Here is a 24165-nt window from a genome sequence, read left to right on the forward strand (position 1 = left end):
CAGGAGAGCCATGCAGAGACTGTGAATGGCTCTCCCTGGAGTGCCTGCAAATATCATGCAGTGAAGCAAGCCTGTGCATTGTGGTCGCTGCTTCACGGACAAAATATCTGAGCACCCGCGATTCTCCGCTGAGATCAGCAATTACCTGAGCACCCTGAATTACCTGAGCACCCTGATGCTCAATTAAATAACGAGCAGTGCCAAGCAACTTGCCTTTCACTAGTCAAAGAAGTGTCACGACAAAACGCGTCCATAACAGTCTTTTCTGTGGGACATTGGACACGTTTTAATACTAGGAATAAAAATAGTTTTTTCTGGAAGTGCTTTGGATTGCACTGGGATTACTATTATGGTGGAGGCTGGATTCGTGCACTCAGCAGAGGGGCGAGTTGTTTTTTTTTCTTACATTTGCATCAAACTAGGCTCATTCCGGCTGGAGAGTAACCCCCACATCTGCTCTTACAATTAATCTTTGTTATATTGTTGATGTGCGATTGTACACGCCTTAGTACACACTGCTACTGTCTAAACAAAAGTGTCCTGTCACAAGCAGAGGATTACCACTGCAAGCAAAGAGCAAGAGGACCTCATGACTTTACATGGAAAATTAGCTTGATTTTGTACATGACCTTAAAAAAAAAGGTTATGCCAAGTAGAAGGAGAAGAGGGCTGACAGACGTGCCGAGACGCTGAAGGAGGAGCTGACAGGACGCACTTTGCATTGAGACTTACCGCTGCAGTGTCTGGAAGCCCTGCTCCTTGTATAGAAGTTCCTGCTTCATTTGGGACAGCTCCCGCTTCAGCTTTTTTACCTAGTGAAGAAACAGAAGTGTGATTTATAAATGTACAGTTGTGGGTGAGACAGGGCTGATGTCCTCATGTCACTCCTGTCTGACACTGTAGTCTTTCAGACGTGGCCCATAAGTTGCATGGACACAGCTCCTACTAAATGAATACCAACTGTGGTCAGGAGAAGTCACAGGACAACAATGACTTGCTTCAGATCAATTATGGATGCTTGGTGTGTATTCCGCACTTAGAGGACCTCTCTCTGGCTTTCGTTTTTTATTTTTTTCTTTACACTGGAGTAATGCCTCCAAATGCTGCTCTGCTATGGATTCTGGAATAGATTTGTAGTTAGTTTTCTTGCGTCTACCCCTCCGTTCCAAAGTTCTGCCCAACAGTTATAAAGGTGTCCATTTTGGGCACGTACCCCAGAACTACACTGTAGGTGCAGGCGTGTACTTATTAACCAAAGTTAGAGAGAAAAAAAGCAAACATCCGAAGAGAAGATCTGGGGATATACCTAGTTGTTGGAAGAGAAACTCTGCACCATTATTAGAGGGCATAACTCTGGAATGGAGGGGCACAAAAGGAAAATAAGAACCGCTCTACAATCAAAAGGGCAGTGGCAATTGCAGGAGGTTCTCCATGTAAGTGATCAAAATCCAGTGAAAATTTCTCTAAAGTCAGTGTTCCCCAGCCTGTAGTTCAGGAGCCACTTGTGGCCCGTGGGCCCATGATACGTGGCTCTATGCAGTCTGCTGGTTTGGTGTTTTAACACTGGGTCTAACAAATAGCTATGAGAAGGTGGTCTTCAGATGGGGATTTTTGTTTTATTTATTTTTAAAAGAGCCCTGCACCGATATGATGATACTGCCAGGTACAGAGTCCTGTAAGCTGGATGCAGCAGTGTGATGAGTGCGCTTGGTGCAAGAATACCCAACATAAGGAAAAGTGTAAATATGCTTCCTATAAGGGAAGCGAGTACAAGGATTTAATGTGTTTTCTGTGTGAAAGCTTTGGTAGTCATTATACTGGTAATGGCAGGGGCAGACATATCATTGGAGCAGCATGTGCAGCCGTACAGGGGCCAAGAGGTAAGGAGGCCACTACCACCTCCGAAGCAGCAACAGGCTGCTGTCATTACAAAACTTTTGGACTGGAAATGGCTCATATAATCTCCCTGCACAGGGGTCCCTTTTCCATCTGTGTCCGCCATTGATTAATGGGGTACTCAGAATGTCAATACTGGGTAGAAGAGGCATTGGTTGTGGCTCGCAACCATTTTTCAGTCTTCAATGTGGCTCTCAAGGTAAGAACTATATAGATGACATTTGATAAAAGATATGAGCACAAGTAACTTTCTACATATTTTATTTTTTTCCCATATTATAGATGATCAATATCAGATCAGTGGTCTGATGATCCAACAGCTAACACCAACTCTGTCAGCGGTTGAATGTAAACATTATATGGAACGGAAGATCACAGCTTTATAGACTGATCTGTACTATCTTGCGGCAGCAACTACAACAGCGGTCTACCACAAGATAGGTGAGAAAGGTCTGATCCTTGGGAGCCCCACAACTGGGCCCTCACTGAGCACGAGCACACCCTCCTCACTAAGGCATTGTTGTAATGGTGCAATAGTAAAGGATTGACAGTGACGCACAATTAAAAGTCTCTTGGACTAACGAAGACCACACAGCACAGTACCTGGCTGCTTCCATCAGCCCCATAAACTATGAATGGTGTGGAACCATGCATCCTCGATGGATGCTCTATTCAAAACTCCCCCTCAATGTGTTAGTGCAGTAAGGAGGGGGTTGGTAACCCCTGTTCTAGTGATTGCTAGGACATCCAGCAATTATACACTTATCACTAGAGAAGAGCATGTCGCATGTCAGTTGATGCCCTGTCACCTCTACTGCTTTCTAGGCCTGGCACGATGTCAGTGTAGCAGTGTGACACAAACTACTGACATGTCTGCTGGACCAATGTCCTGCGGAAATATTCACTAATCTCCATCACCTGTCCGTCTGATTGTGGGAAACCCCCTTTAAAAGATTATAGCTGTAATATACGGTTTACAAACTATTGTCCAAAAGGATCCAAGTCTGTAGCCTAGCCATAGATAAAATAGCATATTAACAGGCTCCAACACATATCCAATTCACTGCAACGGATATTGGATCCAAAAATGCATCACAGGATAAAAAGGCTATACTTACCAAAAGCTGGTCACAAGACTAAGGCCCAGTCACACTAAACAACTTACCAGCGATCCCAACAACGAGCCAACCTGATAGGGATCGCTGGTAAGTTGCTAGGAGGTTGTTGGTGAGATGTCACACTGCGACGCTCCAGCGATTGCTGGTGAGCTCACCAGCAACCAGTGTCCCAGCCCCCAGCGCTGCGTGGAAGCGATGCTGCGCTTGGTAACTAAGGTAAATATCGGGTAACCAACCAGATATTTACCTTGGTTACCAGCGCACACCACTTAGCGCTGGCTCCCTGCTCACCTAGCCACAGGACACATCGGGTTAATTACCCGATGTATACTCTGCTACGTGTGCAGGCAGCAGGAGCCGGCATCTGCGGACGCTGGTAACCACGGTAAACATCGGGTAACCAAGAAGCCCTTACCTTGGTTCCCCGATATTTACATTCGTTACCAGCGTCCCCGCTCTCACACTGCCAGTGCCGGCTCCCTGTTCCCTGCACTCCTAGCCACAGTAGACATCGGGTTAATTACCCGATGTATACTCCAGCTATGTGTGCAGAGAGCAGGGAGCCGGCACTGAAAGCTGAGAGCGGGGACGCTGGTAACGAAGGTAAATATCGGGTAACCAAGGTAAGGGCTTCTTGGTTACCCGATGTTTACCGTGGTTACCAGCGTCCGCAGAAGCCGGCTCCTGCTGCCTGCACATTCAGTTGTTGCTCTCTCGCCGTCACACACAGCGATCTGTGCTTCATAGCCGGAGAGCAACAACTAAAAAATGGTCCAGGACATTCAGCAACAACCAACGACCTCACAGCAGGGGCCAGGTTGTTGCTGGATGTCACACACAGCAGCATCGCTAGCAACATCGCTGCTACGTCACAAAAGTTGTTCGTTAGCAGCGATGTTGCTAGCGATGTTGCTTAGTGTGACGTGGCCTTAATACACTGCTGGGTGCAGCACACCCCATGATAAAAGACTGACACACCTACCATGGGGGTGGCCTAGTATCAGAAGCGGACAGATAAAGCATGTATCATGGTCATCAGCGGCATCCTGCAGTATATTGGTATTATGACCAGTTATTGGAAATTATGCTTATTTTTTCCTGTAATATTTTTCCTATTGACCCACATCTAAACAGTACACTTAGAACATATATAAATATATTATGTAACCTTTAAAGGGAACCTGTCACCACTTTCTTGGCCTATAAGCCGCGGCCAACCACCTAACGATCGTGTAGTTGATTATATGGGCGTCTCCGTTCTCCGGTGCCGCCTCTTTTGTCCATCTTTTTTCTCCTTCTTCTCTAGCCGCAGTGAATGACGGGTCCGACGTCATACACACTCACCGGCATTCAGGTCCTGAGCAGGGCAGATCAAAGTATTGTAGTGCGCCTACGCAGCACCGGCGAGTGTGTTTGACTGTCCTCTTTCTGAAGCCTGTGTGCATCATGCACAAAGGCTTCAGAAAGAGGACGAAGATGGCCGAAAGAGGAGGCACCGGACAACGGAGACGCCCATAAGGCCCACCGTGCGACCGTTAGGTGAGTATTATAAAGTGTTTTTTATGTTCTCACAGAGGCCTGGGCTGCTATATACAGCATGTTAGAATGCTATATATAAGAGCCCGGTGGTGGCCGCAGCTTATAGGCCAAAAAAGTGGTGACAGGTTCCCTTTAAAACACAATTAACCAGTTTCCTCCAGAATTAGTATTAATGCTTTGCGTGCTACAATCACATTGTACAATGAATGCAAGCAATTAACAGTAAAAATAAAGTTACCATAGAAACATGTATAAATTTAGAAACCGTACCCTGACTTTTGTGGTGGAGATCTCCGCTTTAAGAATATCGGGGTCATACTTTGTACTCGACGATGAGCCTGAAAATACTAAATTATAAAATAAAACAACAAGATTAATAAAGGAGAAAATGTTCCATACAGGATTGGCAAGTTTACACCATACACGTCACATTCTGCTACTTTTACAAAAATGGATGTTGGGGTAATTACAGCGCAGAGTAGTAACGGTCACCATACAATAGACTGGTTTTCTTAGGCAAAAAGCACAATTTAGGTTTCGTTTTAATGTGTTTAGTTTCATTCCTTTCAACGTATCTATATTACTGAACATATGTAAAACGTAAATGGATTATTCAGTTAAAAAGTTCTTAGGGGATTGGATCTGTAAATAATTAACCTAATTGATTCTCCACTACCAACACCCCACAGGATCTAACACAGGCCGCTCTGTACTCTGCACTGACACAGGAAGAGGAGAGGTTACTGCTCCACTAGCAGGCCAAGCACCAGACGACTAGCAGCGTGTTATCAGAAAAACAGCCAAAGATTCGCTGCTCAAGACACCTGACCGCTGCAGACAATCCCAGACCACAGCAGTCCTGCTGCTGGAGAAATGGTGATGTTTCCTCTTCCTGTGTCAGAGCAGGTCACAGAGTGGCCAGCGCTAAAATCTGAGTGCATACTGGGAGAAGAGTATCAATTGGTTTGTAATTTATAACATACGTATGTAACAGAACCAAGCTCATGGGGACTTTTTGGAGAAACAAAGTTGGAAGTGTCAGAGTAAAGCCACGTGCACACGTTGATTATTTGGTTAGTATTTTAGCCAAAACCAGGAGTGGAACAGTCAGATAAAAAGTATAAGGGTAAGGAAACACGGCAAGTAAAATCGGATGAGTGGAATAAGATTTAAAAAAAAATAAAATAAAAAAAAAAATACATTCCACTCGGACTAATGTTACTCTATGGGGCTGATCCAATCTGCAATTTTTCTCAGCCCTAATCGGACCAAGAAAACAATTGCAGCATGCTGCGCGTGACAGTTCACTCACACTCATACAAGTCTAAGGGTGCGAGTGAAACATCGGACTGCACTTGGATGACACCGGAGTTCAGTGCGATAATCGCATTAGCTGATAATGGAGGAGATGGGGAGATTAATCCCGCCCTCTCCTCTGCAGCTGTGATCTGACTGCAGGATCAGATCACAGCATAATCACACTCTGCTCATACTCGCAGCAGAGCGGGATCCGATGGTCATTAGCAGAACGCATCGCATGCCATACACTCGTGTGGCTCCAGCCTAAGGCTATGTGCCCACGGGACTCTGTATCTGCGGATTTTTCTGCATCAAAATCCGCAGCTTTCCCCCGGAATCCGCACCTTTTCATAGGTGCGGATTTGACGTGGATTTGACGCGGATTTTGCGTTTTTTTTTAATTCAATTGAATAGGCAAAATCCGCACGAAAATCCGCAACAATAATTGACATGCTGCAGATTTTTCCGCACGAAAATCCGCACGATTTCCGCTGCGGAAAAATCCGCAGCGTGGGCACAGCATTTCCCAAATGCCATAGAAATGGCTGGGGAGTAGCTGTGCTGCAGATTTCTGGAAAATCCGCGGCTTTTCCGCGAGAAATCCGCAGCAAAATCCGCGCATTTTCCGCAGCGTGGGCACATAGACTTATAGAAACACAAGCACCACTTCTGACTTTATCACTCACTCCAGGATTTGGCTTATAAATACGGATGTAAAATACTGACCACATACTCAACGTGTGAACGTGGACTCTAGTTTCCTAAAATAGGATGGAAAATGTGGATGGTGCAGTGCTGCTGGTTTAAAGAAAAAGTTAGATCCGTTGAAGTGCAAATGGCATGTGGTTTATTCTTGATGTGCCTTGAGGTCCTCCTGGCTTCTTCCTCAGGAGAACCACAAAATAGAACCGACAGCAACATGGTTTCAGTATAAAATCGCTCAGATTAAAAAAATTAAATTGATGACAAGATTGCAAAAAAAACCCGCCCATTAGGAGTGTGAGTAGGATTTTTTTTTTAGCCAAATAGAAAGAAAAAAAAAATAAAAATGAGGCAATGTATAAAAGTTAAATATTAAAGAATGGCACCTAAAAAATGCCTGCTTCTGGATTATTACCTATGTACACTTTCTGCCCATATTTAGTTTTTCTTCAGATTAAAGGTTGTAAAGCAATAACACCTAGTGTAAAAGCAGCAATATACAATAAAATGTGTACGTATAGGACAGCAACGTAAAGTAGTAACAACCATAAAAGTCAATATCGGCCATTTAACTAGTCATGCCACATGACAGAATAAAAAGTCAAACCAGGAATTCAGTTGCAGGCTCATGTGTTGGTGTATTTGCTCTTCATTAGTGCAAAGCAGTAGAGCAGATGTCTCAATCAGAGGGCTCTTAAAGGGAATCTGACCAGGGTTTGTTACCTCATCTGACAGCTGCATGGTGTAGGGGCTGATTACACACAGTTTAAGGCCCCTTTCACACATCAGTGATTCTGGTACGTTTGTGCTTTTTTTTTTTAAACGTACCAGAATCCCTGACATACGCAGACCCATTCTAATGAATGGGTCTGCTCACACGTCAGCGATTTGTCACTGCACGTGTCTTTGTGCAGCGTACCCGCGTGTGCGTGATTGCTGCACGGAGACATGTCCATTTTTTTCTGGCATCACTGATGTTCCACGGACCACGCAGTGGTGTGGTCCGTGAAACACGTGCCAGAAAAAAACGTGCTTTTAAAATAACAAACATTTTAACTCACCCGGCGTCCAGCGATGTCCTCTGCAGCCCGTTCTCCCTGCTGCTTCTAAGCCGGCTGATTACTGTCGCGCATATTCATTATGCGTGACACAGCCGACCCGGAAGCAGCTCCTGCAGGGGTCACCGCCGGCCGGATGCTGCGTCGCGGGAGGATTCAGCACCACAGACAGCGGGAGCGGGCGCAGGTGAGTGAATCTCTAAGTGCAATCACGGGCCACGGAGAACGGAGCCCGGATTGCACTTAGACAACCCACGTGTGCCGTGATTTTCGGCACACGCAGGGACATGTGCGTGTTTTACACGCCAGTGAAAAACGTCTGTGTTTTTCACTGACGTGTGAAACGGGCCTAAAGGGTGTAGCAGTTGTGATAAAAATCAGTTTCCTCTGATGGAGATCTACCGTGTTTTTCCAAAAATAAGCCCTAGCAGGGATTTTCAGCATTTTCGGAGCAAAGCTTAAATATAAGCCCTCCCCCCGCCCTAGTCGCGGATCAATAATGAAGTGTCCGTGCAGCTAAAAAAGGTTACAGATACTGCAGGACACTTCATTATAGACAGCGGACTCCCCGTAATCATACTCACTAGACGCCGAACGGGAGGCTCTGCAGTGGTCTCATACCCACACACATCTGATCTCACCCACACACACACACAATCAGATCTCACACACAAACATCAGATCGTATACACATCGGATCACACATAATCAGCTCACACACGCAAACATCGGGTCATACACACATCGGATCACATACATACTCACCACATCCAGCGACACATTTCTTCTCGCCGGCAGAATCTTGAGAAACTGTGTGGTGAAGCTCAAGGACCTGCCGCAACAGAACCAGCGGACACACGTGACTTCCTCCCATCATTCCCTGTGGCCAGAACTGCTGGATGTGATGTGATTTGTCTGTGTGTATGTGCGTGTGTGTGTGTGCGTGTGTGCGTGATCTGCTGTGTGTGAGTGTATCAGCATATCAGCCATAAGCAGGAGAGGACGGCGTGCAGCATCCATCAGAGATCACAGGAGGACCCGGGAGCTACACACGGTAGCAGTGCTCTGTATAATTCTGCCCACACTAATGACTGACAGCTTTGTGTCCACTGTACATAGAAAAAAGCTGTTAAATCAGTGGAGGTGGCGGGGTTACACAGAGCAGTTGACCAGAAGCCACGAGACACCCATTTCTGTATTGAATCTGTATTGATAATCTCCTCCTGATAATATACTGATTTCACTTAAACATCAGCTTACGGCGCAGTAAGTTCTACATAACATATTACATTTTATGTACTATGAGACTAACAAATGTTACCCTCATATTCCATAAAAAAACCCTGCTGACATACTCCCTTTAAAGTGGCTTTAGAATAAAGTTAAAGTTTGATATTTTACATTATTTGCTCAGGACTCCGCATACTTACGGCTAGTACGTGAACTGGATTTTTCTTTGTAGGCATCGTTGAGTCTAACATACTCATCCACGGCAAGAGCCAACCGCTGCTCCTTCACGTGGTAGAGCTCCTTCTGAGTGCTTAGAGCATCTTGTGCCACCATTAGGTAGTCCTTTAGCATCCGCTCCTGTTCTTTCCTCCATAACTTACGGGGATCCTCTATCTGTGTGGTTTCTAAAAAAAAAGAAATAACATTCTAATTCAATAATTTATGCAAATATAGGATTGATTACAGGGTTTTAAAGGGAGAACTGCAGAAATCAACACAAAGAATCTAAAGAATCCACATTCCTGTAGTAAATCCTGCACTCGGCGGCTCACAGAGCTCGTATATTAAGACTCCAGTGTAGATGGACCATGGCTCCGTATAACCCTAACACAGGGCCGGCGTCAGCACCCGGCAAACCCGGGCAAATGCCGGGGCCCTGGAGAGCCGGGGGGGCCCACTCGGCCTCGTCAGTTCTCCTGTCCCTTGGCCGGGGCCCACTCGCCTTTACAGTTCTGCGGTCCCCGGCCGAGTTCCGGGGACCGCAGTCCTCGGCAGCAATCTGCGGCGCCGTCACTTTAAGGCGCGCAGACATCCTCGTTTGAATTTCATCTGTGGGCGGAGCTACCGCCTTCTCAGTCCCACAGATGAAGGAGGCGAGCTTCTGTCCGGCGCTGTGTGGGCCCCCTCTCCACCGTGACCTAATCGGGTAAGTGCCCTCCCCGTCTCCCCATTATAGGCCCCGGTGAGCTGCTTCTACCCCCTGGATGTATGCCCTGGCCCCTGCCAATGCCCCCACCCGCCGATTCCGCGGGTGTGGGCCCCGCCGAGCCGCGGGTGCTGGCCCCGCCGAGCCGCGGGTGTGGGCCCTGCCGAGCCGCGGGTGCTGCCAGTGCCGCGGGTGCTGTACCCGCCGAGCCGCGGGTGTGGGCCCTGCCGAGCCGCGGGTGTGGGCCCTGCCGAGCCGCGGGTGCTGCCAGTGCCGCTGGTGCTGTCCCCGCCAAGCCGCGGGTGTGGGCCCTGCCGAGCCGCGGGTGTGGGCCCTGCCGAGCCGCGGGTGCTGCCAGTGCCGCTGGTGCTGTCCCCGCCAAGCCGCGGGTGTGGGCCCCACAGAGCAGCAGAGTTGTGTGCATTTGTCTGAATGTAGCAGAGTTGTATGTATTTGTCTGTATGTAGCAGAGTTGTATGTGTTTGTCTGTATGTAGCAGAGTTGTATGTGTTTGTCTGTATGTAGCAGAGTTGTATGTATTTGTCTGTATGTAGCAGAGTTGTATGTATTTGTCTGTATGTAGCAGAGTTGTATGCGTTTGTCTGTATGTAGCAGAGTTGTGTGCATTTGTCTGAATGTAGCAGAGTTGTATGCGTTTGTCTGTATGTAGCAGAGTTGTATGTATTTGTCTGTATGTAGCAGAGTTGTATGTGTTTGTCTGTATGTAGCAGAGTTGTATGTGTTTGTCTGTATGTAGCAGAGTTGTATGTATTTGTCTGTATGTAGCAGAGTTGTATGTGTTTGTCTGTATGTAGCAGAGTTGTATGTGTTTGTCTGTATGTAGCAGAGTTGTGTGTGTTTGTCTGTATGTAGCAGAGTTGTGTGTGTTTGTCTGTATGTAGCAGAGTTGTATGTGTTTGTCTGTATGTAGCAGAGTTGTATGTATTTGTCTGTATGTAGCAGAGTTGTATGTGTTTGTCTGTATGTAGCAGAGTTGTATGTGTTTGTCTGTATGTAGCAGAGTTGTATGTGTTTGTCTGTATGTAGCAGAGTTGTATGTGTTTGTCTGTATGTAGCAGAGTTGTATGTGTTTGTCTGTATGTAGCAGAGTTGTGTGTTTGTCTGTATGTAGCAGAGTTGTGTGTTTGTCTGTATGTAGCAGAGTTGTATGTGTTTGTCTGTATGTAGCAGAGTTGTATGTGTTTGTCTGTATGTAGCAGAGTTGTATGTGTTTGTCTGTATGTAGCAGAGTTGCGTGTGTTTGTCTGTATGTAGCAGAGTTGCATGTGTTTGTCTGTATGTAGCAGAGTTGTATGTGTTTGTCTGTATGTAGCAGAGTTGTATGTGTTTGTATGTAGCAGAGTTGTATGTGTTTGTCTGTATGTAGCAGAGTTGTATGTATTTGTCTGTATGTAGCAGAGTTGTATGTGTTTGTCTGTATGTAGCAGAGTTGTATGTGTTTGTCTGTATGTAGCAGAGTTGTATGTGTTTGTCTGTATGTAGCAGAGTTGTGTGTGTTTGTCTGTATGTAGCAGAGTTGTATGTGTTTGTCTGTATGTAGCAGAGTTGTATGTGTTTGTCTGTATGTAGCAGAGTTGTATGTGTTTGTCTGTATGTAGCAGAGTTATGTGTTTGTCTGTATGTAGCAGAGTTGTGTGTTTGTCTGTATGTAGCAGAGTTGTATGTGTTTGTCTGTATGTAGCAGAGTTGTGTGTGTTTGTCTGTATGTAGCAGAGTTGTATGTGTTTGTCTGTATGTAGCAGAGTTGTATGTGTTTGTCTGTATGTAGCAGAGTTTGTGTGTGTTTGTCTGTATGTAGCAGAGTTGTATGTGTTTGTCTGTATGTAGCAGAGTGTGTGTGTGTGTTTGTCTGTATGTAGCAGAGTTGTATGTGTTTGTCTGTATGTAGCAGAGTTGTATGTGTTTGTCTGTATGTAGCAGAGTTGTATGTGTTTGTCTGTATGTAGCAGAGTTGTGTGTTTGTCTGTATGTAGCAGAGTTGTATGTGTTTGTCTGTATGTAGCAGAGTTGTGTGTGTTTGTCTGTATGTAGCAGAGTTGTATGTGTTTGTCTGTATGTAGCAGAGTTGTATGTGTTTGTCTGTATGTAGCAGAGCTGTATGTGTTTGTATGTAGCAGAGTTGTATGTGTCTGTCTGTATGTAGCAGAGTTGTGTGTGTGTGTGTCTGTCTGTATGCAGCAGCCTTGTGTGTGTGTGTGTGTGTGTGTATGCAGCAGCCTTGTGTGTGTGTGTGTGTGTGTGTATGTCAGTGTATATGACTGTATATATTTGTCTGTTTATATGTATTTTTGTGAGTTTGTCTTTAAATATGTATATGTTCGTATCGGTGTCTGTGTGTGGATGGGGCCCACTGGGACTCTTCCGCCCGGGGCCCACAAAAACCTGGAGCCGGCCCTGCCCCTAACATACCTGTTTTATGACAGTAAGGTATTTTACATAATTCACACCACATGCTCTCCTACCTGCTGTCAAACAAACAAGTGTTTTTCAAGAGGAATCCAGTTCAGGAAACACTTGATTTTCAGGTTGTTTTTTTTTTATCAGTTCTAAACAGGTTTTTCAAGCTCCCCCCCCCCACCCCACACATTGCTTCTGAGCATCTAACTTCTTATTGACCGCATCCAATTGGAATGCTCCTTAAAAAAAAATTAAAAATAATATCTTGCCTTTTCGTTTTTCCTCACTGTAAGGTTTTCAAAACATTGTTAGCTAAAAAGAAAAAGCTGATATGAACAGCAAAATGGATTTTCCATTCAAAGAGTATTTATAGAGGTGGTGCCAATCGATCGCAGGAACCGATCTACATCAGTAATCGGTCGCACAGGAGGCACAATGAAGCGTTTCCACCATGCGACCAGCCGCGGCTCTGCTCTTGATCAGTCGGCATGTCACGATGTCACATGCATGTCATGGCGTGATGATGTCCCTGTGCCAGGCTGAATAAGAGGAGCCAGGTATGTTGTAGGAGGCTGGTGCTTTGCAGCGCTGGGGTCCTGGGTTCAAATCCCACCAAGGACAATTATCCGCAGGAGTTTGCATGTAATCTTGTGTTTGCGTGGGTTTCCTCAGGGTTCTCTGGATTTCTCCCACACTCCAAAGACAACATACTGATAGGGAATTTAGATTGCGAGCCCCAATGAGGTCAGTGATGATGATGATTACTGTAAAACGCTGTGAAATTAATACTGCTGTATACATGAATAAAATAATTAAAAAGGTGGCTCCTGTCTGGAAGCCCCAGACTACTCAAGATCACTGAAACAGGTCTTGAGAAGAAATTTTTACCACTTGTAGTATTTGAGACAGTTTTGTTTTGCTTTTTTTTTAGGAGGATTTTGGCTTCAAGAGACTCCTTAGAAAGAAAGAAAAAACTGAATACAAACTTCGTGTGAACCTAGTCTAGAGGGTATGTTCCAGAGATTCGTGAATTTGGAAATGGATTCTGCTTCAACATTCACATCTAAAAAAAGCTTCACATACTTTGCAAATAGGTTTCATATTGATCTTAATAGGAAAACACATGTATAGTGAACATGAAGCTTTTTTTTGTACAGTGTTTTTTGGGTTTTTTTTTTTACATATACAGATTTATGTCAATCCACTTCAAAATTCTAGTGGGACACCTCATTGTGAGTAACTTTGTGGTTTTTATTCAATAACTAGCTGTAGTACCCGGCGTTGCCCAGTATTGTAACGGTCTCTCTCCCAGTCTCTGTCTGTGTGTCGCTGTCTGTCTCTCTGTCTCTTTCCTCGTCTGTCTATGTCTCTGTCTGTCTGTTTCTATCTCTCTGTCTGTATTTGTATCGGGCTGTCTCTTTCTGTCTCTCTCCATCCGTATCCCCACCGACATCTTATTACCTCCCACATAAGCTTCTTATACTAACAGTTTATTTTGTTCCTATAGCAACCACTGACAGTTGCTATTAATAGTCTGTAGCTTCCACCTCCATTCAGTTTAATGGAGGCAGGATTTTGGAGAGTAACTGTAAAGCACGGGATTACATTTTCCCATCAAAACATAGTCTATGACGTTCCCTGAGTCACATGGAGTGTGTGCAAAAATTTGTGATTCTAAACGCGACGGTGCAAATTCCTTTAGCGGACATTACACACATACATAAACGTATACATACACTGAGCTTTATATATTAGATTTTTGAAAAACTTCAAGCTTGTGAGCCAAAGTCAGAAGCAGATCCAACAAGAAGGAGAATAATAAGTGCATAGTAGTGGCGGATATATCTTTGTGGGGCTCTGTGCAGCTGTACAAGGGTCCAATAGGTAAGAGGGCCCATTTCTACCTCCAAACCAGGTGGAATTGTGCATATTGATGAGTTATTGGACTGAAAATGACCCATATACTCTCCTTGTGTAGCGGGCGGGGAGGAGGGTGCCGGCACCGCGCTCACCCCTCTGCTCGGGTCCGGCTGCTGCTGCTCAGTGGTGGCTCGAGTGGTGGGCCGGATCCCGGGGGTTCTCGAGCGGCACTCCTCGCCCGTGAGTGAAAAGGGGATTTTGTTGGGGAGATTGTCCGTGACGCCACCCACGGTTGTGGTGATTTGTAGCACCACCGCTGCTCAATATGGGGATCCCGGGAGTGGTGATGCGGAGCAGCCAGGTGTTGTGTTGCCCCTCCGTGGTTAGGGGTTGGTGATCCCAGGGCCCAGTGATGGTGTGGAAGGTTGCAGGGCCTAGTGGGCGCAGGGACGCGGGGGCAGCGCTGTGCCTTGCGGCACTGTGGTACTCACTCAGCCTGAGACGTTGACACAGTTTTACGGTAAACCACACGGCTGGAAAGACTGTTCCCACGGACGGCTGCACTTGCTCTCCCAGCAGGTAACGGTGATGTCCCTCTGACCTGCACCTGATGTTTCTAAGTTGGTAGCGATGGGTTCCCACCGGTAACCCGCTCCCTGGCTTGGATATGGGCCGGGGGAGCCCTACTTTGCCCGCAGACGCTGGCCCTGAGGAGCTGGTGCCCTGGCGGTGGCGGTGTTCCTCACTAATGGTTGGACGGTTGTCTTCAATCGGGACTTGGTTGTTGGGGGATCGACGTCTCCTTCACTGACGGATTCGGCAAATTATGGCGACTCCTAGCCTTGCCGGGGTCCGAGAGGCCCCTGCCCTGGTGCTGACTGTCCTTCGTATACTGCTCCAGACCGCCGGGCCACTACTCGACCACGGTCCTTCCAGCAACCTCCGAGCAGTCCCCCTCCAGACGATCACCGCTGTTGCTGACCTTGCTGACCTGTCCTGCACTTAGCTGGACTCACTTCAGGCCTTTCTACGCTCCCTTTTGTTCCTTTTCTTCTTTGCTCCACTACCACTTCACTTTCACTTAGCTCCTCTACCACTTCCTTCCACTTCTCCCTCCAAACTCTATCTGCCTGGTTCTTCCCGCCTCCAGGGCTGCGTACTCCTCGGTGGGCGGAGCCAACCGCCTGGCCCACCCCCTGGTGTGAACATCAGCCCCTGGAGGAAGGCAACAAGGATTTGAGTAGCTTTGGTGTTCCTAACTGGGATGTAGGGTGTGGTGGTGTGATGACCTGTGACCCCTGGCTTGCCCAGGGCGTCACACTTGCACAGGGGCTGTCTTCAGTCGATGTCTGCCAGTGGTTCATACTAGACTATATGTCCCATACCTTTATCTGGCTTTGGCTTCAAAATCTGCACCAAAGTGTGACATTTTTAACAATAAAAAAAATTTTTTGGGTACAGGTAGCCTGAGCCCCGGGAACTAATATGAGAACACAGAGGTAGATGTGGTCGCAGCACTGCTCTCACACCTTCATACATTATAGAAAGGTCGGCAAAAATTGATACGTCTATGGCTGAACAGGGAATTCCAGGTCCTTATTAGGTCCACAACGGCTGATATAAATGTGATGAAAAATAAAAGACATAATTTCCATCCTATTTCATGAGCAGTAAAGAAAAAAAACAGTTAATCTGTCTAGATGCTAACAATTTCAGTATTCAGCAAGCAATCGCCTCAATGTGCTTCCCTATAGAGAAAGGTACAGAATACCCCAGGGCTCCACAAAACATCCATCTCTATTACAGGGTCCATGCAGAGATCTAATGATTTACACTAGAATAGTGCAGCAGCTTTATAAGCCTTTGACAACAAGAGCAGTAATCACACGCCACATCATGTGTGTGTTAAATGAAAACTGCTGCACAAAGGCAGCACCGACACTGAAGAGATAGCGAAAACAGCATGGTCATTTGCCAGGAAATATAAATTACCGTACATTAAATCAGCCATAGGTTGTTTCATTAATTCTGTAAGTATCAGCTACTGGGTTTTCGTTACTTGCTCCTGGTAATATATCCAACCTACTAGTAATAGTTCAGAGTTAAGAAAATATCACATTTTTAAATAGACCCAAATAAAAAAAAAATCTGAAAACGTACTCATGTGGATCACTACTGGCTGCGTACATAGTGCAGCAGCGGACACACTGACAAGGTTTTCTTTACTATTATGCCACGATTCTTCTAAAGATCAGGGGGGTCAAACCTGCAACATTACTAGCCGTCACACTGTAGATGGCCAGAGTATCCCTCTCCTACGGTGTTTATTTATATTTCTCATGTATTTTATATTGCATGTATCATAATCCTTGTGTTTTAGAAAACGATTGTCTAAGTGTTGCTGAGCCGAAGTGGTCGGCGCCATCTAGCGGCCGAGAGTTTAAAGTGTTTATATTGAAGATTGTGTTTAATTATGTGTATATTATAGTAATGTAAAGTGTAATCCCTTATGTATGATTAATATAGTGTGTAGTGGATAGGGAAAGTGAAGGTGTTAGTACAGTGTGGCAGGTACTTCCCAATAGCTGATGGAACGGAGAGCCAGGAAGAGAGGATTGACAGAGAGCAGACGGTTGGCTGGTGAGACAGGCCTGGGAGAAGTCCGTTCTGCAGAGGTGTTCCTGGTGCGTGGACGGTGCTTGGTAAATTGGGCCCTTCATGAAATCCGGGAGTATCCTCCATGTGTTCAGAGCCTGAGGCTCACCTTGGAATGGGCTTACAAGAGTCCAGAGACTAGACTGACATGCCCGAGAGAGAGTGTTCCTCAGGACGGCCTAGGGAAGTAGAGAGACTGAAGCAGTCTGAGGCAATGATTAGAACGGGGTTAAGTAGAGGCTAAGGCTAGTTTCACACATCCGGCATTTCGCCGAATTGATGGATTTGGCGCACTCCAGTACAGTGTAATACAGTACAATGGCATCGCGGCAAGCTCCGGTCACATGTCATGTGACCGGAACATGTGACCGGCATTGTACAGTATTAATACTGTACTGGAGTGTGCCAGATCCAGCAATCCGGCAGAATGCCGGGTGTGTGAAACTAGCCTAAAGGGGGCTTTACACGCTACGATATCGTTAATGTTTTATCGTCGGGGTCACATTCTTAGTGACGCACATCCGGCGTCATTAACAATATCGCAGCGTGTGACACTTACCAGCGACCTTAAGCGACCTCAAAAATGGTGAAAATCGTTCACCATGGAGATGTCGTCCCAAAACCAAAAATCGGTAATGGTTGATTATTGATGTGGTTCGTCGCTCATGCGGCAGCACACATCGCTGTGTGTGACACCGCAGGAGCGAGGAACGTCTTTTTCTCCTTACCTGCCGCTGGCCACAATGCGGAAGAAAGGAGGTGGGCGGGATGTCATGTCCCGCTCATCTCCGCCCCTCCGCTTTGATTGGCCGGCCGCTTAGTGACGTCACGGTGACGTCGCTGTGATGCCGAATGTCCCTCCCCCTTGACGGAGGGATTGTTCGGCAGTCACCGCGATGACGACGACCAGGTAAGTGCATGTGATGCTGCCGTAGCGATAATGTTCACTGCGGCAGCGATCACACGAAATCGAATGCACGACGGGGGCAGGTGCTTTTGCGTACGATATCGCTAGCAATTGCTAGCAATATCGTAGCGTGTAAAGCCCGCATTAGTCTCAGCAGCGAGCTAGGCAGAAGAAGTACCCAAGAGAACAGCAGCAGCAGAACAGGATAGGAATGGCTATGTCTGTCAAAATGGTTGGAAATCAAATAAATAGTTCCAAGTTATGTTGTAAAGAGACTGTCTGAAGTGTTGCCATGCCATGTCTACGACGGTGACCGGCTGCGGGGAGGTGGACACACCTAAAGACCGCACCCCTGAAGACCAGATCACAAACACAGGTTCAGCCTGGTGAAGTAGAGCAAAGCTCTGTCAGCCTGGTGTTTGCGCTCCACTACACTTATATAGCACCAACATAGTCCCAGTCATCAGTCCTAGTGCACAGTGGGGCTTACAGTTTGGTTTCCCTCTAAGGCTATGTTCACAAGCAGCATTTTTGCTGTGCTATTTTCTCTACAGCCAACACCTGCTCTTTTAGCAGTAAAAGCCCTCTGTGTTCCAAATGCCACTTTGCAGCATTTTGTTTTGTGTTCAGTGTAAGGACTACATGTTTGCTTTGTCTATTGTTCATATTTAATAAAGTTAGTTGTATTCATCACAAACGCTTAAAAAAATACTTTCACTTTCTCAGTTCTTTCTACGGGTGAAAACACTGCAAAAACGCAGAAAGAAAGACTTTACATGCTGCACATTTCAAAAACGTTGCAGTTATTAAATTCAGTCATATATATATATATATATATATATATTATATATACACACAGGGCTGTGGAGTCGGTAAGCCAAACCTTCGACTCCGACTCCTCAAATTCTCTTGCACCGGCTCAGACTCAGACTCAGACTCAGACTCAGACTCAGACTCAGACTCAGACTCAGACTCAGACTCAGACTCAGACTCAGACTCAGACTCAGACTCAGACTCAGACTCAGACTCAGACTCAGACTCAGACTCAGACTCAGACTCAGACTCAGACTCAGACTCAGACTCAGACTCAGACTCAGACTCAGACTCCTACATATATTGCTTATAGTTAGGTGAAAAATTTATTGTAGTACATGAATATGTGTATGTGAACATCAGACATTTAATAATTTTTATGATACAATAATCAAGATATTTGGATAGAACATAAAATATATTTATTGGAATACAACTTTAGAACACAAAAAACTGTAATAAATTGTAAATATGTAATACACTATGTAATATACAGTAGATTACATATATATCTTGTGTGTGTGTATATACACTGTATATATATATATATATTATATATATTACATATTTACAATTTATTAGTTTTTTTGTGTTCTAAAGTTGTATTCCAATAAATATTTTATGTTCTATCCAAATATCTTGATTATTGTATCATAAAAACAATTAAATGTCTGATGTTCACATTGTACTACAATAAATTTTTCACTTAAATATAAGCATTATACTAAATGTTGTTATTTAGTAAAATATTCAGCACATTCTGCATTGCACTCCTGTCCCCAATTTATTATATATTTTAGGAGTCGGAGTCGGTGCATTTTATACCGACTCCGACTCCGACTCCACCAAAATGAGCTCCGACTCCGACTCCGACTCCACGACTCCGACTCCGACTCCACAGCCCTGTATACACATACATATACTGTGGAGGGCCAGGTCATCTGGCGTAGCACCCCATCACTCTCCTTAGTCAGATAGCCCTTACACAGCCAGGAGGTGTGTTTGGGGTCATTGTATAGTTGAAAAATAAAATTATGGTCCAACTAAACGCAAACCGGATGGAATAGCACGCCGCTGCAAGATGTTATGGTAGCCATGCTGGTTCAGTATGCCTTCAATTTTGAATAAATCCCCAACAGTGTCACCAGCAAAGCACCTCCTCTTCCATGCTGCACGGTGGGAACCAGGCATGTAGAGTCCATCCATTCACCTTTTCTGTGTCGCACAAAGACACGATGGTTGGATCCAAAGATCTCAAATTTGGACTCCTCAGACCAAAGAATAGATTTCCACTGGTCTAATGTCCATTCCTTGTGTTCTTTAGCCAAAACAAGTCTCTTCTGCTTGTTGCCTGTCCTTCAAGACAAAACAATCACTGATCTCGGAGGGGCCAACCAGAGAAAACACTGCCAGCAGCCAACAAAAACGCTCAAAACAGTGAAATCCTAGGTGCAGTTTTTGATTTGTTGCCTGTCCTTAGCAGTGGTTTTCCTAGCAGCTATTTTACCATGAAGGCCTGCTGCACAAAGTCTCCTCTTAACAGTTGTTCTAGAGATGTGTCTGCTGCTAGAACTCTGTGTGGCATTGACCTGGTCTCTAATCTGAGCTGCTGTTAACCTGCGATTTCTGAGGCTGGTGACTCGGATAAACTTATCCTCCGCAGCAGAGGTGACTCTTGGTCTTCCTTTCCTGGGGCGGTCCTCATGTGAGCCAGTTTCTTTGCAACGTTTGATTGAAAGTGTCCCCAAGTGGAGTGGCAAAAACAAAGTTTTCCCAATTTTTCGGACTGACTGACCTTCATTTCTTAAAGTAATGATGGCCACTCGTTTTTCTTTACTTAGAATTTGTATTATGGCAAGAAAAAGGCAGCTAACAGTCTATTCAGTAGGACTATAGCTGGCTTTACACGCTGCGATATCGGTACCGATATCGCTAGCATGCGTACCGCCCCCATAGTTTCTGCGACACGGGAAAATCGCTGCCCGTTGCGCACAAAATCGCGCACCCCCGTCACACGGACTTTTACCTGTCCTGCGACGTAGCACTGGCCGGCAATCCGCCTCCTTTCTAAGGGGGCGGGTCATGCGGCGTCACAGCGACGTCACACGGCAGGCATCCAATAGAAGCGGAGGGGCGGAGATGAGCGGGACGTAAACATCCCGCCCACCTCTTCCTTCCGCATTGCCGGTGGAGGCAGGTAAGGCGAGGTTTGTCGATCCTGCGGTGTCACACACAGCGATGTGTGCTGCCGCAGGAACGAAGAACAACATAGTTTATTGGAAGAGAACAATTTTTTGTTTTAGGACTACCTCTCCGCGGCAAACTATTTTGGCCGCTTTTGCGATCGTTTTAGGTCGCACATAAGTGTCACACGCTGCAATATCGTTAATGACGCCGGATGTGCGTCACTAACGACGTGACCCCAATTTTAAGTCATTAACAATATCGTAGAGTGTAAAGACCCCTTATCAGCTGTGTATCCACCAGACTTCTGCACAACACAACTGATGGTCCCAACCCCATATATAAGGCTATGTGCGCACTAGACCGTTTTACCCGCAGATTTACCCGCGGACATTTCTTGAGAAAGATTAGAAATCTTTCTGCAGACATTTCCCAGCAAAACCTATGTGGAAAAAAAATAGCTGTGCGCACACTGCGGATTTTTCTCAAGAAAATTTCTTGAGAAAATTTTCTCAAGAAACTTTCTTGAGAAAATGAGCATGTTCATTATTACCTGCAGAATACCCACGGAATTTCTATACTTGCATGTGTCAGGAACAACCTGCGGAAAATCCGCGGTGAAATCGCGGCAAATCCGCAGTAAAAACGCATGCGTTTTTACCGCGGATTTGGTGCGTTTTTTTCCCGCAGGTGCCGGAATCTTCAACTCCAAGAATGTCTCAAGAAAGTTTCTTGAGAAAAAGGACATTTCTAGTGCGCACATAGCCTAAGGCAAGAAATCCCACTTATTAAACATGACAGGGCACACCTGTGAAGTGAAAACCATTTCCGGTGACTACCTCTTGAAGCTCATCAAGAGAATGCCAAGAGTGTGCAAAGCAGTAATCAAAGCAAAAGGTGGCTACTTGGAAGAACCTAGAATATAAAACATATTTTCAGTTGTTTCACACTTTTGTGAATTATTTCATGCCACATGTGTTAATTCATAGTTTTGATGCCTTTAATGTGAATCTACAATTTTCAGAGTCATGAAAATAAAGAAAACTCTTTGAATGAGAATGTGTGTCCAAACTTTTGGTCTGTACTATAATTATATATATTATCCCGGAGAAAAAACGCTGCATGTGAACACGGCCCAATATGTACAGTAATTCCAAAGTAATTCAAGTAACAAATAAGGTAAATATTTTTCACAGAGAAAACATTAGAGAAAACATGCAAACTTTAGGTAAATATGGCCATTAGATACAGTCCATGGGTGAAGTCAATGAAGCTCATTAACCCACCACACTGCGGTACTCAACTACCATAAGGTTAAAATACAATTGACCTCATTGTTCATTGACTGATGGATAATCTATAACTAAGACATGCAAGCCTTTCTAGATCTGTCTGAGGAGAGAAAATGTAAACCTTTTGGCCTCTAAATCAGCAAATGTGATATAAAAGTTATGTTAAAGGGATAGTTTCAAGTTTGGGAAAAATCCCTACACCTACAACCACATTCATTCTTAAAGGGAACCGGTCACCAGATTTTGGCCTTCAAAAGTGAAACTAGCACCTTAAGCACCTGTGCGGCATTCTAAAAAGGTGCATATTACCCCCTAATCACCCCCCACCCCTGTAGGCACCAAAAATACTTTATAAAATCTCCCACCCTACATGTAAATTGTCCTGTCGGATGGACATCCTAATCTGTGCCTCCTGTCTCTTTCACCCTCTTGTGCCGATTGATGTGGATGACGCCTCAGATGCCATCCACGTAGGCGGGCAAAATCTCCGTATTCCCAACTCGCGCAGGCGCACTCTGCTCTGCCCTGTTGTGGGCAGAGCTGAAAACATAGGTGCGTCTGCATGAACCGGCGAGTTCTCCGCGCAGCCGCAAGATTTTGTCCAACACATCACCCGCTTCATCCACATGGCCGGGCAAAAAATGGATAGCGTCCAAGGCATCATGCACGTCAATCAGCACAGGAGGAAGGCGAAAGGAGGGACAGGAGGCGCAGATTAGGACGCCCATTGGACCGGACAGGACAATTTACATACAGGGTATTTTTGGGGTAACTTTATTGCAGGGACTGCCGAAATATGGACAACTCTATTTTATGTAGATGAGAATTATGACACCGTAGAAAAAAAATAGCAAATATGATTAACTGATTATTTTGATGCAGAACTAAAATAGCTAGAAATCAGAAAAAAAAAAAAGCTGTTGGTAGACCAGTGATTAATAGTTGGAAAGAGTTTGGATATATCGGTGGCAATGGTTTGTGGCTACGGCATACATTATAGAATTATAAACCCTCCAAAGTTCAGGATTATTGCTGTTATGTGCACATGTTTCACCAAACCGTACAATCCCATTTGTATCATCACCGATTCTCACTTCTCCACAACCATTTCTTACATAGATTATTTTAATTAGTTATCTAGTGGAATTTTCTCACTCCTCCTCGTGAAGTTCAAGGAGGTAAAAATAAACTGGTCACCACAAGGCACTAACCTCACAAGCTAAAAAAACAAACTTGTAGAACAGGTTTCTAGGAATTTGCTGCATCTCATGCTGCAGAAAGTCAATATTTTTACGCTTCTGTGGCTCGCCATCTCCGAGGAATGTCCACTGCAGAGTTTACCTGAATAAACAGCCTCCTGCTTTACATTCATTTACAGCAGAGCTTCAGTCACTTAAAGGGGATGTCCATAGAGTATACATGATTAACTGCTTCAAGATTAACTGTTACAAATTATTTATATTTTATTATTTACAAGCAGATCAGTGGGTCTCAGGAGCACACACACCGGCGTACCGATGCAATAGCAAGTCTATAGGCAAGTGCATCCCTATTCTGGGCTATGCGAGCTGCTGTTTAGTGAGCTGCACACTTCCTGAGGGTTCTAAGTGATCAATGGGAGTCTCAGGACTCAGACCATCATTGATCTACTTGATGGACAACAACATATTAAAAACCTGGTAACGGAGGAAGAAACCCCTCAATGTAGGGCAGCGGGTAGGAAAAAGCCACCAGGGACCCGCCTGTCCGACTATTCTCCAGTGTCTGAGGAAAGGAAAAGGTGGACCAGCACCAAAAAAAAAACAAAAAAAAAAAACAGAAATATTAAAACAATCAAAATTTTATTGGACATTAAAATTACAGGGGGGTCCATAAATGAGGACACGCATAAAGATACCCTACAATACATAAAAAAGTCCTTAATCATAGGACCTATGATTAAATAAAAAAACAGTCCTTATTGTCCGAAACGCGTAGAGCATCCTTATGCATGTCCTCTCATTTATGGACCCCCCTGTAATTTTAGATGTCCAATAAAATTTTGATGTTTTAATATTCCGGATTTTTTAGGTGCTGGGTCCACCTTTTCCTTTCCTTGGTCATATAAGCGACATGGTGGCTCAGTGGTTAGCATTGCAGTCTTGCAGCGCTGGGGTCCTGGGTTCAAATCCTACCAAGGACACTATCTGCAAGGAGTTTGTATGTTCTCCCCGCGTTTGTGTGGGTTTCCTCCGGGCTCTCCAGTTTCCTCCCACACTTCAAAGACATA

At 45.2% G+C, this 24165-nt stretch overlaps 1 protein-coding gene and 1 long non-coding RNA gene across 2 annotated transcripts in view; one reads left to right on the forward strand and one right to left on the reverse strand.

Moving 5' to 3' along the window:
• Positions 1 to 24165, reverse strand: part of WWC2 (WW and C2 domain containing 2) — a 205606-nt gene that overhangs the window by 93145 nt on the left and 88296 nt on the right. The window contains exons 3-5 of the mRNA XM_075347159.1: positions 9043 to 9246; positions 4824 to 4900; positions 733 to 812 (exon numbers count right to left, since the gene is read on the reverse strand). Coding sequence (XP_075203274.1) covers positions 733 to 812; positions 4824 to 4900; positions 9043 to 9246 — 361 coding nt within the window. The remainder of the gene's footprint in view (positions 1 to 732; positions 813 to 4823; positions 4901 to 9042; positions 9247 to 24165) is intronic.
• Positions 571 to 18418, forward strand: LOC142309145 (uncharacterized). The gene is made up of 3 exons (XR_012753987.1): positions 571 to 1021; positions 2179 to 2337; positions 13117 to 18418. It is a non-coding gene; the product is annotated as an uncharacterized LOC142309145 (long non-coding RNA).

This window comes from Anomaloglossus baeobatrachus, chromosome 1 (genome assembly GCF_048569485.1).
Source record: "Anomaloglossus baeobatrachus isolate aAnoBae1 chromosome 1, aAnoBae1.hap1, whole genome shotgun sequence".
Taxonomy (NCBI): domain Eukaryota; kingdom Metazoa; phylum Chordata; class Amphibia; order Anura; family Aromobatidae; genus Anomaloglossus; species Anomaloglossus baeobatrachus.